The sequence below is a fragment of the Mirounga leonina genome, unplaced genomic scaffold, assembly GCF_011800145.1.
Source record: "Mirounga leonina isolate KUSES-001 unplaced genomic scaffold, KU_Mleo_1.0 Mir_154, whole genome shotgun sequence".
Taxonomy (NCBI): domain Eukaryota; kingdom Metazoa; phylum Chordata; class Mammalia; order Carnivora; family Phocidae; genus Mirounga; species Mirounga leonina.
The window spans coordinates 36,086,706-36,105,109 of record NW_023270389.1 but is presented as its reverse complement, the minus strand read 5'-3'; the positions used below and the strand labels follow the sequence as shown (position 1 = coordinate 36,105,109).

The 18,404-nt window shown below is 46.3% G+C and overlaps 1 protein-coding gene across 1 annotated transcript in view; it reads left to right on the top strand.

Moving 5' to 3' along the window:
* Positions 1 to 18,404, top strand: part of KCNH1 (potassium voltage-gated channel subfamily H member 1) — a 364,126-nt gene that overhangs the window by 146,230 nt on the left and 199,492 nt on the right. The window contains exon 7 of the mRNA XM_035010480.1: positions 399 to 828. Coding sequence (XP_034866371.1) covers positions 399 to 828 — 430 coding nt within the window. The remainder of the gene's footprint in view (positions 1 to 398; positions 829 to 18,404) is intronic.

Genomic DNA, 18,404 nt, shown 5'->3' with positions numbered 1-18,404 from the left:
AATATTACATAACCCTTAAAATTGTTTTAAAATAGTAAAGATATGAAAAATGCTCATATATATTTGTATACTTATAATAATTAGAATAAATTAGAATAAAATTATAATTTTTTCTTGTTTGTTTTGTTTTGTTATCTGCTTTTTAATGGAAGTAGAAAAAAGCAAATCAAAATCTCCCTTTCATATATCTTGGAATAAAATTCTAATTATATTGTGCATGACTGTGTCTGAGCATTTCTCCATATCGTGACTTATTTGAAAACATTTTTTAGAGGGTTGAATACTGTTGCATCTTGTGGAAATACACTATGCTGAAGGAAACAGCCCAGGTGGGGAGGAGGCAAGGAGTAGTAGTATCTTTGGTTCTTGGCCCTAATGCTCTGCTCCTCTTTTCCCAGGGCATCAGCAGCTTGTTTAGCTCACTGAAGGTCGTTCGGCTGCTTCGTCTGGGGCGAGTGGCCCGTAAGCTGGATCACTACATTGAATACGGAGCTGCCGTGCTGGTCTTGCTGGTGTGTGTGTTTGGGCTGGCTGCTCACTGGATGGCCTGCATTTGGTACAGCATTGGGGACTACGAGATCTTTGATGAAGACACCAAGACCATCCGCAACAACAGCTGGCTCTACCAACTGGCGATGGACATTGGCACCCCTTACCAGTTTAACGGGTCCGGCTCAGGGAAGTGGGAAGGTGGCCCCAGCAAGAATTCCGTCTACATCTCCTCGTTGTATTTCACTATGACCAGCCTTACCAGCGTGGGCTTTGGCAACATTGCCCCATCCACAGACATTGAGAAAATCTTTGCGGTGGCCATCATGATGATTGGCTGTAAGTATGACAGTTGCTGGGGCTGGGTGGGGGCTGGGCGGGAGGCATACTGTTTGGACATCCCTTCCATTGGCTGGAAATAGGGCAGTGACTACAATGCTAGCAGGATCAGGATCAGTGTAATAACTGAAACTAAGAAAGGCTTTTTTTTTTTTTTTTTTTTTTTAAAGATGAGCTTTACAGTTTTCCTGATAATTTAAGCATTTGCTGCAAAGTGTTTACTGCAAAGAAATTTAGAAGATACAAAAGAGCACCAACCCTAATTGTGCCTATCAGAGATAACTATTATTACCTTTGGCCTCTCCCTTATAGATTACTTTCTATCCATATCTGAACACATAAATACAGATTTTTATAAAGTTATAATGAGATCATGCTATATTTATAACTTGGTAACCTGCTTGCTCATAGAATAGTGAACTGTGAAAGTCTTTCCGTGTCAGTTTGAACATAGCTCTAGATCTGCGCAGTCCCATATGGTACCAGAAAAAGAATGTATGAAAAAAATGTGAGATATCTCATTAACTATCTTTTATATTGATTACATGATGAAATGATATTTTTATATAGTGGGTTAAATATTCTATTATGATCAATTTCATGTTTCTTTAAAATTTTTGTAATGTGGCGGGGCGCCTGGGTGGCTCAGTCGTTAAGCGTCTGCCTTCGGCTCAGGTCATGATCCCAGGGTCCTGGGATCGAGCCCCGCATCAGTCTCCCTGCTCGGCGGGAAGCCTGCTTCTCCCTCTCCCGCTCCCCCTGCTTGTGTTCCCTCTCTCGCTGTGTCTCTCTCTGTCAAATAAATAAATAAAATCTTTAAAAAAAAAAATTTTTTTTGTAATGTGGCAGGGCGCCTGGGTGGCTCAGTTGGTTAAGCGACTGCCTTCAGCTCAGGTCATGATCCTGGAGTCCCGGGATTGAGTCCTGCATCGGGCTCCCTGCTCAGCAGGGAGTCTGCTTCTCCCTCAGACCCTACCCCCTCTCCTGCTCTCTCTCTCTCAAATAAATAAATAAATAAAATCTTAAAAAAAAAATTAAAAAAAAAAATGTGGCTCCTAGGAATATTTTTATTGAATTTTCTATTTTTCATACATTTTTGATGTCCCAAATCTGAAAAACAAAACAACCCCCCCCCCCAAGAAACCTCCCCCACAGAACAAAAAGGCTCCTGTTTAGTTGAGAAGTAATGGGTTATTGGATTAACTTGACTGGACTGAAAAACAAAAACAATCTTAGTTCTTGAGGAAGGTGCTTCAATCTGTCACTTACCCATTGACCATTGCGTAGCTGTTGCTAATGCCGGGTCTGGGCTGGAAACCATTAATGAACTCTCTTCATTGAAGGGAGTCGTAGGGAGAAGTAGACCTCACTGGGCTGGGGAAAGCATATGCATTCCAATGGCTTGGATTCATTGTGAACTGCTAAGCGCACCCTGTTGGCACTTCAACTACAAACGGCGATGTGGGCGAGGACAGTCCTCCCATGAAGCATCAGTATGGACAGGAGTCTGGTCACACACGATGAAGCTGGGCTCTGGTTACAGCAGGCAGAGACTGTTTCGTTCCTTGTGCTCCTTCAGAGTGGAGTTGACATATCAGTTGTTAAACTAACCAGGGAATTCCAAGACCAGGAAACGTGAGGCGTCAGTTTGTCTTGCTTTGTTCAACCCACCAGGGATCCAGCATCCCTCTCTGTGAAGGGGCTTTATGACCCCCAGTTGTCACATTGACTGCTTGCCTCCTCCTTGTCTGCAACCAGCTCATCGTGTCTGATGCGGTTCTTCCATAGGAGCCGTCTCTGCAAGGCACAGAGCTCGCCTGAGTATTCACTCAGTGTGTCTAGGTCTAATTGATTTGTGGGAAAGTTGTGCTGATGGAGCTTTTGGGTTTGCTTCTTACTTTCAAATGGGTCTTAATAGAGATGATTGCCTGACCATGGGAAGCAGCATTAAGTATCTGTGGGTGGCTAATTGCTTTAGCTTAATTAGACTTGAGGTGCTTTCTCATGTCATGTAAAAGGATTTAAGACCTTCGCTCTTCTAGGACAGTTTCAGCCTTAACTGCACTAGTTTTCTAGATAGTGCTTGCAGCATTTTTGTGAAACTTGGGGCACCAGGTAAGCAATCAGATGTGCCGTGTTCTGGGCCCAATTTCTGCCTCTAAGGTGGGGAGAGGAGACATTCCATCGAAATACCTCATGATATGCATTGTAGGAAATCTGCTAAGGTGGTCAGTTAGGAAATGGGCCCCATGTCATGGGCTCTCCAAAGACTTTCAGATATGAGGAGACTTTGTTGCAACTTTTTACCTGGAAGAAAAGAAGAAAGAGAATGGTTCTGGTGGCATATAGTAAAGATAAGCAGGGGCGCCTGAGTGGCTCAGTCAGTTGAGCATCTGACTCTTGATTTAGGCTCAAGTCATGATCACAGGTTCATGGGATTGAGCCCCATGTCAGGCTCTGTGCTCCGTGGGGTCTGCTTGTCCCTAGCCCTCTGCCCCTCCCCAACTCGTGCACACCTGCACACTTTCTCTCTCTCTCTTTCTCTCAAATAAATAAATAAAATCTTAAAAAAAAAGATAAGGAGTTTGTTTTTCCAAAATCATTCTTGTATGGAGAGCATGATTTCCTGGGTATATTCTCCAAGGAAAACCTCGAACGATTATTATCACCTCTTTTCTCTCTCTGTCTTCTCAGAGCTTTATGATATTTCCATTTCTTTTTTAAAAAAGGGTGACAGTACACAGGCAGTCTCCTCTGCATTATGCAACCAAGCGCCATGTTTCAGTAGGCAAGCCTACTTAACTGTAACCCCATTTCCCGAACACTCGTTATGTGCCAGGTGCTGTGATGAACGCTCCATACATGATTTCTGCTGCTCATAACCACTCTGTACTTAGAGGTTATTATCTCCATCTTGTAAGGAAATGGACTGAGAAAGGTAACTTCCTTCCTAAGAACGGGGGTGCTGGTAAGTGGGAGAGACAGGTTTTGTTTGGATCCAGGCCCCTGTGAATTAAAAGCCAGGCTCTTCCCATAGAACCCACCTGCGATCATGTGGTCTGAGAACACAGACAGCCAGCCTCGGGCCCTGACTCACAGACACCTTGAAGATTCTCTCCGTCCATTTTAACAAGCCGACAGTTCCTTCAGTGGAAAGTTTTGTATGCTTGTCGTTGTTGTTGTTTTCATTTAAGAACAAGATTAAGATACAGACTCAGGGGACCAGGTGCTTTGGAAATCAGCCATTTTTCATCAATCTGTCACTTACAGTTACAGCTGTTCCACTTTCCGTGTGACACGTCTGACAAATGGTTGTGCTAACAACAAAGTTATTGCGCTCTGTGTAATGTGGTGGCAATTATCCTTGTAAACTCGCATTCTAAACAACCTTTGTTCAGGACAACTGCTGATGTCTTACTGGATTTATGGGGCTCTCTTTTATCTTGCTTTGCCTGTATGTGCACATCTGCACACGTGCATCCCTACCGCACGCTCACGGGGTTGGACCGATGCCAGAACTGGGATCTCTGGTGGCGGGGGAGGTGGACCACAGCCTGCATTTGTGCCGAGGGATCATGCTGCTCCCTGGCACTCAGGCCCAGAAGTCCTTGAGGAGTAGAGAGAGACACAAAAGCCAGTGGGCTTTTGCAGTAATGGTATTTTGTGAATTTTTCTTCTTTGCATTGAATTTTACATGTGTTGGTAATAGTATTTCTTGGCTATTCTATGACATTGTATTAACCATAATATAGATTATCCAGAAGGCTTCTGTTGATTCTCATCTCTGCTCTCTGGCACTGAATATCTCATTATAACTTGGCCAGTTCCCCGGAGAATGCCAGGAAGCAGGAACACTATTTTCAAGCTTGCCCACCTTTCTCAGTTCTGATAAAAAGTTGCAGGGGCACCTGGGTGGCTCATTTGGTTAAGCATCTGACTCTTGGTTTCAGCTCAGATCCTGATCTTGGGGTCGTGAGATGGAGCCCTATGTTGGGTTCTGTGCTCAGTGGGAAGTCTGCTTGAGATTCTCCCCACCCCTCCACTCTTTCTCTCTCTCGCTCTTTCATATAAATAGAAATCTTAAAAAAAAAAAAAGTTGCAATAGGCAGAGGCGAAAACTATTGGCTAAAATGAGTTTTTGTGAGTAGCTGTGGAGGTAGATGATCTATGATGTCTCATTTTTATTCTGGCGTCTTGACCCCGGCCAGGGGCAAGCCAGCCCCCACCCTGATCTCCTTGCCTTCCTCATGTGGGTCTTTAGTCTCCTGCAGGGGCTCGCCATGAGATGTAGTGAATGGACTGCTTACATCTTTTTGCACATCTTCTATGTGCTGGTGGTGCTGAGAGGACCCCAAGGCCACCCTAGCCCTCTGTGTGATACCTGGGAAGAATGTCCCCCATTCAGCAAGCACGTACCCAGGTGCCTGCCCAGCAGACTCCCAGCTGTGTGCTAAGGACACATAATACTGTGGGAGGCACTCTAGGGAGTCCAAGGGCTGGAGGGGATGGGGGCAGTGGGAGGAACAGAGACAGGTCCCATCACCCACCAGCTGGTGACTGGCCCTCTGTGGGCCCAACCTTGCCCAGGCCTCTGAGGGATCCCTCAAAGAAGGAAGGATTGTCAGGATTGTCGGGAGGAAAGAGTCTCTTTATCTGGGATGTTTCAGACTAGGGACTGTCTCGGGGAGCTCTCCAGGGAGAATTTGATGGTGAGGAGACAGTTTCCATTTTCCTAATACGGGCTTTTGCACTTTTCTGATTCTTTCCTCATAATGTCATTGCTGTCATCCTGTCATTGTAATTAAGCCACATTCATTTCCTTTCCCTCTGATAATGGCAGGGGGTCTAGACATTGTACTCCTACTCCAGACACTCTCCAACCCCTCCCCCGCAGTTGAACATCGGTCTCCTACCTCAGCACCACACACCTGTCTCTTTGGATTCATTTCTCTGTTGCCAGTCCTCCCCTACCTCAGCTTCTCAAAACCACAGCAGAATGCTAGTGCAGAAGGGACCCTATGAGTCTCCATTTAGCCCACAGCAGCCCTCCTTCTAGTTCTTCTGCTGGGCCAGATCCCCTCCTGGTCCTTGTTTCAGTTAAGCTCCCTCTGAGCCCGGGAGATACCCGAGAGTAACTGGGCTCACTGCTGGTGGCTTCCTTACGTCGCCTTCTCTCCTGGGGAAGGGACACTAGTAACCTGCCCACTTGGACATTTGACCCCACCACCTCACCCACCTGCAGTATGCTTTGTGGCTTCCTTTCAGCTGAAACTGTTATTTTTGCAAGCAAATAGGGACTTTCCCTGCCTCCTTTGTGATCTTTTTCAAACATTTCTTATTTCTTTCCATTTCACCTTTGTTGAATATGCTTTTTTGCATTCTACACCAATATTGTGGTTTTTCAAAAATGAGATGGTACACATCTCCCAGGAGGCTGTAAATATACTCTTAGGAGACTTTAAACACATAGTAGACTCTCAATAAATATTTATGGATTTGTTGATTCTTTTATTTTTATTTTTTTAAAGATTTTATTTATTTATTTGAGAGAGAGAATGAGAGACAGAGAGCACGAGAGGGAAGAGGGTCAGAGGGAGAAGCAGACCCCCCCGCTGAGCAGGGAGCCCGGTGTGGGACCCGATCCCGGGACTCCAGGATCATGACCTGAGCCGAAGGCAGTCGCTTAACCAACTGAGCCACCCAGGCGCCCTGAATTTGTTGATTCTGAACAGTCGAGGAGATCTAGAGTTTTGGAAGTAGTCTTTAGTGCCATTGGCAAAGCTTTATTAGTTAGGATATGGGATCTGCTGCTGGACAGAGAGAGTAGAAGTGGCATCAACAAGGGATATGTTTCCTACAAGTTTGGGGGTGGTCTGGCTGCTGGGCAATCATCAGAGACCCCGGCTCCTCTGCTGTCTTCAGCACATGACTTCCAGATTGGATATCCCATATGGCTGTTCCGGCTTCAGCCATATGTTCTTTTTCCGGAAAGTAGAAAGAAGGGGAAGGGAAAGACTAGGAAGTTGTACCATATTATCTGTGTTCATATCTCATTGGCTGGAACTTGGTAATCTGGCCACACCTAACTGCAAAGGAGGTTGGGAAATGTAGTCTTTATTCTGGGTTGTCATGCGCTCAGGTGGAAGACAGTAACGCAGACAAGGAGAACAGCTGTTGGAGAGCGAAGCAGCGAAGTCTGCATGCCTCAGCTTTCCTCCCTCTTCTCATCTCCCTTCCGTTGATACCAGCAAACATTATAGGCATCCCCTGTTGGAGCTTCATCCCTGAATTGCTGGTTGAGAGACTTTGGTTCAAGTCCTGGATCAGCTCTGTGCTTTGGGTTATACCCTTTAATTTCTGCAGATTAGGAGTAAGAGGCTCTCCTTACATCTCACTTAGTCTTAGTGAGAACTAAGGTGTAGGATAGCTCTTTGAAAGAGCTGAAAATTTTACATTCAGATGTTGTGATTTTGTTGTTGGTAGTCACAGTAATTCTTTCTTGTTCTTCCCAGTGAACTTTTCTTTCCTGTTCTTAGGAAAAATAATAATAGTCATTCCTCCCTTCTCAGGAGCTGTTTAGTTTCATCTTTGGTTTATGTTTATCTGGGAAATAGGGTACTGTCCAGAATGCTATGGGAGAAGGAACTAGTCTTTTCTCATTTTTTGTTAGAGGTTTTTTCCTAGCCGGCAAATCAGATTATTTTTTCTCTAGAACCTGACTTTTTTTTTTTTTAATTCTGTCTGCCACTGTGCAGTTCACATGGGTCTCCCCATCTCTGACACAGCCTCCAGCTACTGTCTGTCTTCTTCATCCCTGTCTCCCACCTCCCCCTCACCACTCCAGAAAACTCTCTCTGGCTACTCCCTCCTGGTTTTCAACCCTTCGCTGTCTTCATACTCCAGAGGCTAATGGCCTCTGCTTTATTCACTCGCACTTAGACTTTACACTGCTCTTTAAATATCCTTGTGACTTCCTAGTTATCTTTCTTGTCTTGTGTATGTTTTGTTACGTCCTCTGAAACTCTCAGCTTCTGGAAGGCAGGACCTGTGTGTCTCCCTGCCCTTCCTCTTCTCCTTTGTCCCTGGGCACATGCTTTGAACATGGGAAAGAACATGAGCTTTGGAGCTGGGCCGTTCTGGTTTTCAGACCCACCTCTACTCCTGATTAGTACTTTCCCCTTTGGCAGGTTCCTCAGCTGAAAAGGGAGACCCCAGGCCCTGCCTGACCAAGTTTGGAGATGAGAAAATGAAATGATGCAGCGTCCCTAGCACAGCGCTTCTCACATGGGGTGTTCAAACAGTGGTAGTTGTCTCCCTGGCCCCCCAGTCTCTCTTCCTACACATCTCTCAGGCTCCCCAAACAGTGATGTTTCTCAACCATTTGTTGGTTCTTCAGATGTGCTCTACTTTAAGAGAATTTGAACTTACCTAGAGTATCAGGTGCATTGTACTGTTTAAGTACAGATCACTAAAATATATATATCTGGATGTGAATTTCTTTCGCTATAAAGCTTCTTTTAAAAAGAATTTGTCCTGACTTCAGAGCAAGTTAGAGGAAGCTCTTAAAAAATGGAGAAAGTGATTGTGAGTGCTTGGAAAGCCTCCCAGGCATCACTGTCCAGACCAGACTGGCAGGATCTTCACTGGGCAGGAAATAGTACCCTGAGGAGTGAGAGTGCCCCCTGGAGAAGGAGAGAAGGGGCTAGAAACACTGGTGTGCTGAGTACCCAAAGTGAGCCCGGTGTCATGCTGGGAACTCTTACCCAGTAACTTCAAAAAAGGCCTGGGTGGCTCAGTTGGTTAAGCGACTGCCTTCGGCTCAGGTCATGATCCTGGAGTCCCTGGATCGAGTCCCACATCGGGCTCCCTGCTCAGCAAGGAGCCTGCTTCTCCCTCTAACCCTCCCCCCTCTCATGTACTCTCTCTCTCTCATTCTCGCTCTCTCAAATAAATAAATAAATCTTTAAAAAAAAAAGGCTTTATTATTCCTGTTTTGCAGCTAAGAATACTTAGGTTCAGAGACATGAGGTAACAAGATCACAGGTTAAGAGGGGGCTGAACTGAGTTTTGAACCCAGTTTAATCTAAGCAAAGTTTCACTTTGTTTTGTTGCTTCTGTTGCTGATTATTTTGGAATATGGGAGCAGAAAATGTTCTCTGTGGTGTGTGTGGTGTTGGGAGGCAGGGAAAAGAGCTGGAGAGAGAGCGGGCCGTGGAAGGATGGCAGAGGGGGGTTCTTTCCCTGGAATCCTTCTCTAGTATTTTGAATTATAATTATAGTGACAAAATATCTGATTACGTATGTCGTGGGAAGATATTACTCTTGTTCATAGCTGGAGTACTGCACTGGGCAGAAGAATGTACAACAAAAGTCTTAGATGCTAGGGAGCTCTGCCAGTGGGAAGCCAAAGTGGATGAGGGGTATTGTTTCCGACCTTAGAGATAACCACGTCATTTGCAAAATTTCTCTTTTTAAAAATACGATTTCCATCCAAGTGAAAATGATCATGTGGAGCTGTTGCTATAATCAAGTCTTTTTTTTTTTTTTTAAGAGGGAGTGGGCAGGGGGAGGGGCAGAGGGAGAGAGAGAATCCTAAGCAGGCTCCACGATCAGCACAGATCCTGACACAGGGCTCGATCTCACAACCCTGAGATCATGACCTGAGCCGAAATCAAGAGTTGGACACTTAACCAACTGAGCCACCCAGGAGCCCCTATAATCAAGTCTTTTGCTTCTGTGTCTCTGTTGCCTTTGCAACCTTCCGTGTTCCACGGAACAGGTAGCATTTTCCCCATTTTTTAGATAAGGAAATTGTGGAGTCACTTGCCGAAGGTCCCACAGCCAGTTAGGAGCAGAGCTGGGCTCCAGCCCACGTCACTGCTCTTGGCTCAGTGCTTCCCCTTCTTCTAGATCAGCATGCTAGCTGCTGGTATTGGTAGTCATGGGTCACAGGCTTTGGCGGCTGGGCCCTTGATGGGATGTCCTCAAAGCTTGATGAGAAGAAGTGGAGGTGGGTGAAGAATGGGTAAGGCTTCCATTTTGCTTTCAGCAAAGGAACTTGACTCATCAAGTTTCACACCTCTTTGGCTGCTTTTTTTTAATCAAGCCTTTATTGTGGCTCTCAACCACTGGGCTGATAACTCCAGAAAGCGAGACATCATCTCTCATCTTGGGGCACCTGGGTGGCTCAGTCAGTTAAGCATCTGCCATCAGCTCAGGTCATGATTCCAGGGTCCTGAGATTGAGTCCCACATTGATCCCCTCTGACATCACACAGAGGAGAACATCATTTTCCTTTCCTTCTCTAAAACTGGTGAGAGGAGGGAAGTATGAAGTATTGTCCCCGAGAAAACAAATGTTAGATTGACCTGTCAATTCCCTGGAACCCCAATTGATCAGCAGTTTACCTGAACACCCACTTTGTTCATGTAACGAACAGTTTTCGAGCATCTGCCATGTGCCGGGCACTAAGTACTGGGGATGGAGCAGTGGTAAGCCCGCTGCTCTGCTTTCTTTGCATATGGTCTGCTGGGGGAGCCAGATGAGTAAATAAAAACTTGCTGCGGAGTGAGGTGAGTCTCTGCTAAGGAGAGGGTACGTTGTTATGGGAACAGGGGCAGGGACCCGTCACCCAGCAGGGGTCAAGGAGGAGGACAGGGAGTTCACACCTCATTTATTTGGGAAGAGTCCTGGGAAGACATCATCCCTTCCTCAGTTTGCTTATAATCTAGTTTGGGAAATACAAAGGCCAGCAGGAAAGACCGTGGGAAGCTGAAAGTAGTGGAATAGTTCCCCCCATCCCCACCCCCCACCTCGTTATCTGCAGAAGACATGTTCTAAGACCTGCAGTGGATGCCTTCAACCGCAGATGGTATCAAACCCTATGTGTATTGTTTTTGCCCATAAAAACCTATGATAAAGCTTAATTTCTAAATTAGGCACAGTAAGAGATAGATAACAACTAATAATAGAACGATTGGGGCACCTGGGTGGCTCAGTCAGTTAAGCATCTGCCATCAGCTCAGGTCATGATTCCAGGGTCCTGGGACTGAGTTCCACATTGAGCTCCTTGTTCAACGGGGAGTCTGCTTCTCCCTCTCCTGCTCCCCCTGCTTATGCTCTCTCTCCCTCTCACTCACTCTCTCTTTTTTAAAAAAATAGAACAATTATAGCAATATGTTATACTAAAAGTTATGTGAATGTGGTTTCTCTCAAAATATCTTACTGTACTGTGCTCACATCACAATTTCTTGTGATGACCTGTGATGAGATGAAGTGAGGGGAATTATGTGACCTAGCGTTAGGCTACCATTGACCTTCTGACAACAGTCAAGAGGAAGGATTCTCAACTTCCAGACTGCGACTGACCACGGGTCACTGAAGCCACAGATACGGAGGTGTGGGCTTGTGGCCGTGTAGATGTTCGGGGTAGAGCAGTGCAGCCAGTTCTTGTGTCCAGACTTCTGGAAGGACAGTGATCTTTTTTGTAAAGTGGAGATGAGAGTGGCATTCAAGAAGAGAGATTTTACTGGTGGGTAAATTAAAGGTAGGATTTGGGGGCACCTGGGTGGCTCAGTCATTAAGCGTCTGCGTTCGGCTCAGGTCATGATCCCGGGGTCCTGGGATCAAGCCCCGCATCGGGCTCCCTGCTCAGCAGGAAGCCCGCTTCTCTCTCTCCCACCCCCTCTTCTTGTGTTCCCTCTCTCACTGTGTCTCTCTCTGTCAAATAAATAAAATCTTTTAAAAAAAAGAGGTAGGATTTGCAGGACTGACCGAGATGCTAGGTAAGAATTGCACTAACAGTGAGCTACCCAGCACGCACTGTGTGTAGAACACTTTATACACACGCTTCATGAGCTCTCCTGGCACTCTGTGTCATGGTGTGTTTATCCCAGATTTACGGGTGAGGAAGCTGAAGCTCAGAGTGGTCAGTTACGTTCCCCTGGCTCAACCTCTTGGGGCTGGTAGAGTCAGTATTCAAACCCAGATCTCTGGCGCCCAAGTTCATTGTCTCTCCATCATCTGTGCTGCCTCCCCGGTCACTGGCAGCAGTGAGAATGGTCCTGAGGACACCAGTGGCATAGCCTGGAGCAGAAGGCTACTGAGAAAGCAGCCACCATCCGTTCCTGCCGAACAGGGCAGCAGAAAGATGTGCTAATCCGAGAGGGGCCAAGCACCCGCTCTGCACCTCCTGGCTCATCAGCATCTCCCATGTCCTTCCTGCGGTGGGCTCGTGCTCAGGGACCACCTCCAACCATCCATCATGTGCCAAGAGATGGGGATGGCGACAAGGCGCCGTGGGGCTAATTTACTGAATTCTTTTTTTTTTTTTTTTAAGATTTTTTATTTATTTATTTGAGAGAGAGAATGAGAGAGAGAGAGCACATGAGGGGGGGAGGGTCAGAGGGAGAAGCAGACCCCCTGCTGAGCAAGGAGCCCGATATGGGACTCGATCCCGGGACTCCAGGATCATGACCTGAGCCGAAAGCAGTCGCTTAACCAACTGAGCCACCCAGGCACCCCAATTTACTGAATTCTTGAGCACCCAGATCTCAGTCTTTTAGTCTACCATTTGGAAAAATCATTGCCATGCAGACTTTATTTTTTTTACTTGGAGGACATCCTCAGTGAATTCTGGATGAAAGGGCTGTTTGTGAAGCTAAAGATGCCACAGCCATGATACTGGCCAGCTTGTTCCCATCCAAACCTGTCCCCTTTTTCCTGGACAAACCCCTTTTCAATCAATGCTCCCCAGAAGGGAGACTAACTCAGAAATGAGGCTGGTTTCTGAGAGCTGTGTCCATTGCTAACGAAACCAGTTAAGCCGCACTTGCAACTGACATTGGGTCAAGAAGATGGTTTTAATTTCTAAAACCATTGTGACGTAGACTGTCCATGGGAGCAGGTGAGAGAAGCATGCGTGTGAATCCTGGCTCCATTACTTAATAGCCAAGGGAACAAGCTACTTAATTCCTGAGCCTGTGTCTTCATCTGCAGCATACCAATGCAGTGACATACACGAAAGTAAAAGTTCTCCCCTTTCAGAGCCCTTATTTCTGCCTGCTGCCAAGCCCGGAGCCACAGATGGCCTCTTGGTTGGTGTTGATGCCATTCTTCCAGTACCCTTGGCCTGTGCTGTTTGTTTGGCAGCTGGACAGGGGACTCGGGTGGGCGTTGGCTGGGGATGTAGAGGCAGGAGGAGGTGTGCAAAGGCGGTGACGGAGTAGGGCCAGCACGATGCTCTACGTATGGAACTAAATGCCAAGATGACAGTTTGCTAGTGAGGCTGCCACAGACGAGATGCTGTCAAGGGCCAACTCCGCCAATCTTCCCCGGAGAGTGACTTTGCGGACTCGGAAAATGTTTCCATTTTCACTTTTCCCTATTGTGTTCTCGGTGTGTATGAGAGCGAGAATAATTTTAGCTCTCATAGGCTAGAGGTCTGTCTCTGAATCATAGCTACATGGTGATAAAAACCCACTGTTGCCACAAGAAAGCTTGGCAGGGAGAGAAGTCTTGGTACAAAATGCAAAATGAAAGAGCTTAACAAGAAAATCAAATTATATGAGAAATCACCAGTGAGTTCTGCAGAGCTGTAGGTGCCCTGCTTGGAGGGCTAACCCTGTTCAGAAGGGTGCTGCTTTGTTCCTCCCTGGAGATGGGAAGAGGAGTTGGGCTGGGCTGGAACAGGGATGGTGGCAAAGCCAGAGCCAGGGGAGGGATCCCTCTTCCTGATCATAACTGCAGATCTGAGGGCCAGGCCCCCCCTCTTAGAGCTCCCTGGGTTATGTATGAGGGAAGCAGAACGCACCTGTTGGAATAACGAGCATAAACTCTAAAGGGTCCTTACAAAGCCAGGCACAAATGTGCATCTTAACCGACTAGAGCTCTGCAGAGACAGTACCCAGTGGGGGGACTCTCGGGCTGTGGGCCTGCCTGTCCGGTTAGCCTTGCCACGCAGCAAGCAGGAAGGTGGGGGAAGCGGCAGAAGCCACAGGTTCTCTCCTGGTTGTCATTTTGATTCAATCCCTCCTGGGAACTCAGGTGTTTAATTACACTGAGTTGCACTTGCCCGCCTGCACTGGAGGCCTTGGCTGCAATCCAGTGCCTTGGGTGGAAGGGAGGCAGGATTTCTTAGCAAGGGCCTTTCTGGACACACGGTGGGATGTGCGATTTGAACGTGCCATCTTTGCTTCTTTCTCTCCCTCCCTTCCACAAATATTTATTAAACCCCTACTGTGTGTCAGCCACTTAGAAATGGTGTATAGACAGATGAATAATCAGCCGTTCTTTGTCTGTGATAATTAACTAGATCTCCAATTATGTTATGGGCACTCACAGAATTTTGGAATTGAGAAGGACCCCACAATGTTATCAAGGTCACCTACTTGTTAGATCCTTGACTGTTTTCCCTGAAGTTTGAACAGCCCATGGAATGAGACCATTCTAGTTCCGGATAAGTTCAAGGGTGAGAATTTCCCTTTTATACAAAGCTAAAATTCCCTCTCTGTGGATTCCATCCTGTTTTCTTGCCTTTTTACTCCTGGGACTTCATGGGACAAATCTAGATTTTCTTTTGCACAACAATGCTTCAAATATTTGAAAACCATTATATCTGCCTGGAGGCTTCACCTCTCCAAGGTGGATAAAACCAGCTTCTTTTTTTTTTGGTTTTTCTCAGCTGTATTGAAGTCATAGGTAATGTCAATTAGAATATAAAGTCAAAATTAAAATAATGAGGATAATTATATGACTCTGAGATAATGTCTTCTTTTTTTTTTATTCTTATGTTAATCCCCATACATTACATCATTAGTTTTAGATGAAGTGTTCCATGATTCATTGTTTGTGCACAACACCCAGTGCTCCATGCAGAATGTGCCCTCCTCAGTACCCACCACCAGGCTAACCCATCCTCCCACCCCCCTCCCCTCTAGAACCCTCAGTTTGTTTTTCAGAGTCCATCGTCTCTCGTGGTTCGTCTACCCCTCCGATTTCCCCCACTTCATTATAAAACCAGCTTCTTACATGTGGTTCTGAGAACTTTTTGGCGATGATCTCTTTTCTCTCCCCTTTGTCCCTGTGACTTTCACTTGGGGCCCGGGACTAAACTCTGTTTTCTGCCTGTGGTTTGATCAGAGCAGAACTGAGTAGGACTCTTGCTTCCCTCACTTTGAAGTCACATTTATACATTGAGAGAGCATCAGAATGAGAAGGGGTCTTAGAGACCACCTGTCCTAACAGCATCCTTGTGAAGGTAAACAGATGAGGTCCAGAGGGAAGTAGCTCAGCTAGTTCATGGCAGAGCAAGAAAAGGACTTAAGTCTCCTGCAAACCCCAATCCTTTAAGGTTTGAGCACTTTCCATCACTCCTCACTGCATCTCTACATCTCTCTAGATTGCTCTTAATTCAAATTTGTATTTTTGACTACCACATCATACTGTTGATTAAAATTCACTGGCCCCCAGCTAGAGTCTTAAGTTATTTCATAGATTCTACTATGAACCATGTTTCTACCATCTTCTGCTTTTCCAGTTGGCTTTTTGGATCCAAGTCTATGATTTGACATTTCTCCAGATGTGTTTCCCCCATTTCCCTTGGTTGCACCAATCTGGGAATATAGTCATGGAACAAAGTCACAGTAGTAGGAAGAGAACAATGACTCCTTTTTCTGTTGCTTTAAAGCCAAGACCATTAGAACCTGACTTATGGTTTAAGGGGTATCAGTGATCTCATGTTGACTCGGAGTGACCATAGATACCCTCTTCTTCCACCTGGTAGTATCCACTTTCCTTCCCTGTCCAGTCCTGTTACTTAACCATCGTGAACCCCACCCTGCTGGGCTATGGATCTTTTTCTCTACCAAAGTTCTGATGTTACTCCTGTGCCACCCACAATGACAGGCAGAGCTCTGTACTCTACTCTGGTGTGGGCAAAATGCCCTCCTCTTACCTGTGCTAAACTCTGGCATCAGGACAGAACAGGATCACATCGTGCTGCTGGTTATAGAACACTTTGATTTGGACTCTTGAGTCAGACTCTTGAGTTGGGGCTAGAAGACACCATGTACTGCTGTACTCTCCCTTTCTTGCTCTCATAGAGTCTCACCCTATGAGCACCCAGTGCTCATAGACAAAGCTCGTTCTTGGTAAGCATCCACACGGAGAAACCGTATTTCTGCCATTCTTTGCTTTTGCAGTTGGCTCTTTGGACGCAACTCCATGACTGCCGTTAGGGCAAGCCTTTCCCCATTGGCTACAGCTTGGCACTCGGAGGGTGCTACTTAGAGGTCTCATCTGGGAAGCGGCCATTCGCTCCCTGCACCACTCTCATCTGAACGGCTCCTGGGGCCTCCCATATAAATAAGTTGCAACTTTTTGCCCCAATGTGCGTGGATGTAGCTTTGGCCAAGTTACAGTTTTAGGTTTTTTTTATGATTTTTTGATTGTCAGATAAATGATTTGCAAATATTTTCTTCCATTCTATAGGTTGCCTTTTCATTTTTTTTTTTTTAGATTTTATTTATTTATTCATTCATTTATTTAGAGTGATTGGGAGGAGAGGCAGAGAGAGAGGGAGAGAGAATCACAAATAGACTTTGCACTGAGCACGTTGCCCGATGTGGGGCTTGATCTCACCACCCTGCGATAATGACCTGAGCTGACATCAAAAGTTGAGTGCTTCACTGACTGAACCACTCAGGCACCCCATGCCTTTTTATTTTTTTGATGGTGTCCTTTGCACAAAGTTTTTAATTTTGATTAAGTCCCAATTACCTGGGTTTTTTTTGTTGTGGCTTGTGCTTTTGCTGTGTTAAAGGATGGCAATCTTTAATCTGCCCTCTTGGTTATTACTTCCCTAGCCAGAAGTTATCCATGTATTTGATCAATATCCATCTGAGGTGTTCTGGCTCATCTCATCATTCGTTCATGGCACGTCGTGTAAAAGCAATGCATGCTCTAGAACCACTCCCCTCTCCCACTACTTCAGAAACTTTCAGGGGACTTCCTAATTTATCAGGGAGGGGATCAGAGCGAATATGAGGAAGGCATGGGAACTAAGAGCAAAGTATGTAGCTCATAAACCCATAGCTTTATTGCAGGTAGGAAATACTGTTTTGTGAATTTCGCTGGATGTCTCTTACTTTTTTTTTTTTTAAGATTTTATTTATTTATTTGACAGAGAGAGAGAGCGCAAGCAGGGGGAGCAGCAGGCAGAGGGAGAAGCAGGCTCCCCACTGAGCAGGGAGCCCGATGTGGGGCTCGATCCCAGGACTCTGGGATCATGACCTGAGCCAAAGGCAGATGCTTAACTTACTGAGCCACCCAGGCGCCCCTGGATGTCTCTTACTTCTATGTAGTGAAGGGAGTCATGGGAGGTGGTTATGAAAATCTCTTATTTTTTCTGAGATCCTGCTAAGAGCGGGAGCCAAGACCATCCTTGTGGGGAGTGACTACCAGCACTGCTCTCCAGTGGGTGCTCCTGTGTGTTACCGGAGTCAGGGAGGAGGCCTGTGGTGTTGAACAGTGGTAGCTGACCTGGCTGCATCTTGTCATCCTATCTCCTGGCACCGTGACCTCCATGATGCTCTGGCAGCCAAAAATGGCTGCTACTCACCCCATAGTAAACCACCAACCTGCTTTTCACAGTCGGCTCAGCCCTAGAGACCTGGCTGTTTCTAATCCCCAGGCTTAGAAGCCGAGCACGAGGCTTGGGGCAGAGAGGGGACTCGCATGAGGTCACATGCTGACCTTTCCACCACCAGCCCCGCTGAAAATAGCACCCTGACTTCTACCTTTGGGAGTTCAGACCTGACTGCGCATTTGTCACCCACATTGCCCCTTTCAACCAGCTGTTCCCCTGAGACCCTGAAACCAGCTGAGAGAAAGAGAGTGCACAAAAGCGTGAGCAAGAGCATGCAGGTGAGGTCTGATTGGAGGGAAGTAAGAACTTACATTGGAGCAGGCGCGTTTGAATTGGGGAGAATGAAAATATTAATTCTAGTTCCCTCTGTGGCTGTGATGTTTTGCAGCAAATGGAGCATATTGTCCACACTATGCCACTTAATCCTCATAGTAACACAGGTGAAGAAGCGAGGCTCAGCGTGGCTGACTGGTTTTCCCGATATGGCACAGCTACTCTGTGGAAGAACCAGAGCTCAACCCTAAGTCTTCTGAGGTGTTCCTGCGGCACCCCACAGCTGCCCCTTTGGGAATCCCATGGAGAATAAGGCTAGGCTGGGCCAGTTCCACCTTGTTCTTTTTTCACTGTGATGAAAGACATGAGTCTCACACAGAGCTCTCTTGCTCTCAACAGTCAATGTGGACGGTTTATTATTAGTGAAAATCTCAGTTCTGTGGACTCAGGGCCACATGTCAGGAACTGGAGGCTGAATAACTGACTGTCATAAGGATCCGGTGCTCTGCTTTCGGGAGGCACCTGCATTGACCATTCAGATCCTGCTCAGTCTCATGGTGCCCTGTGTATAGAAGCACATCAGTATCAGGTTGTCTTGCTTTGCTTTTCCTTCCTTCCTTCCTACCTTCCCTCCTTCCTTGCAGAGAGGCAGACAGAG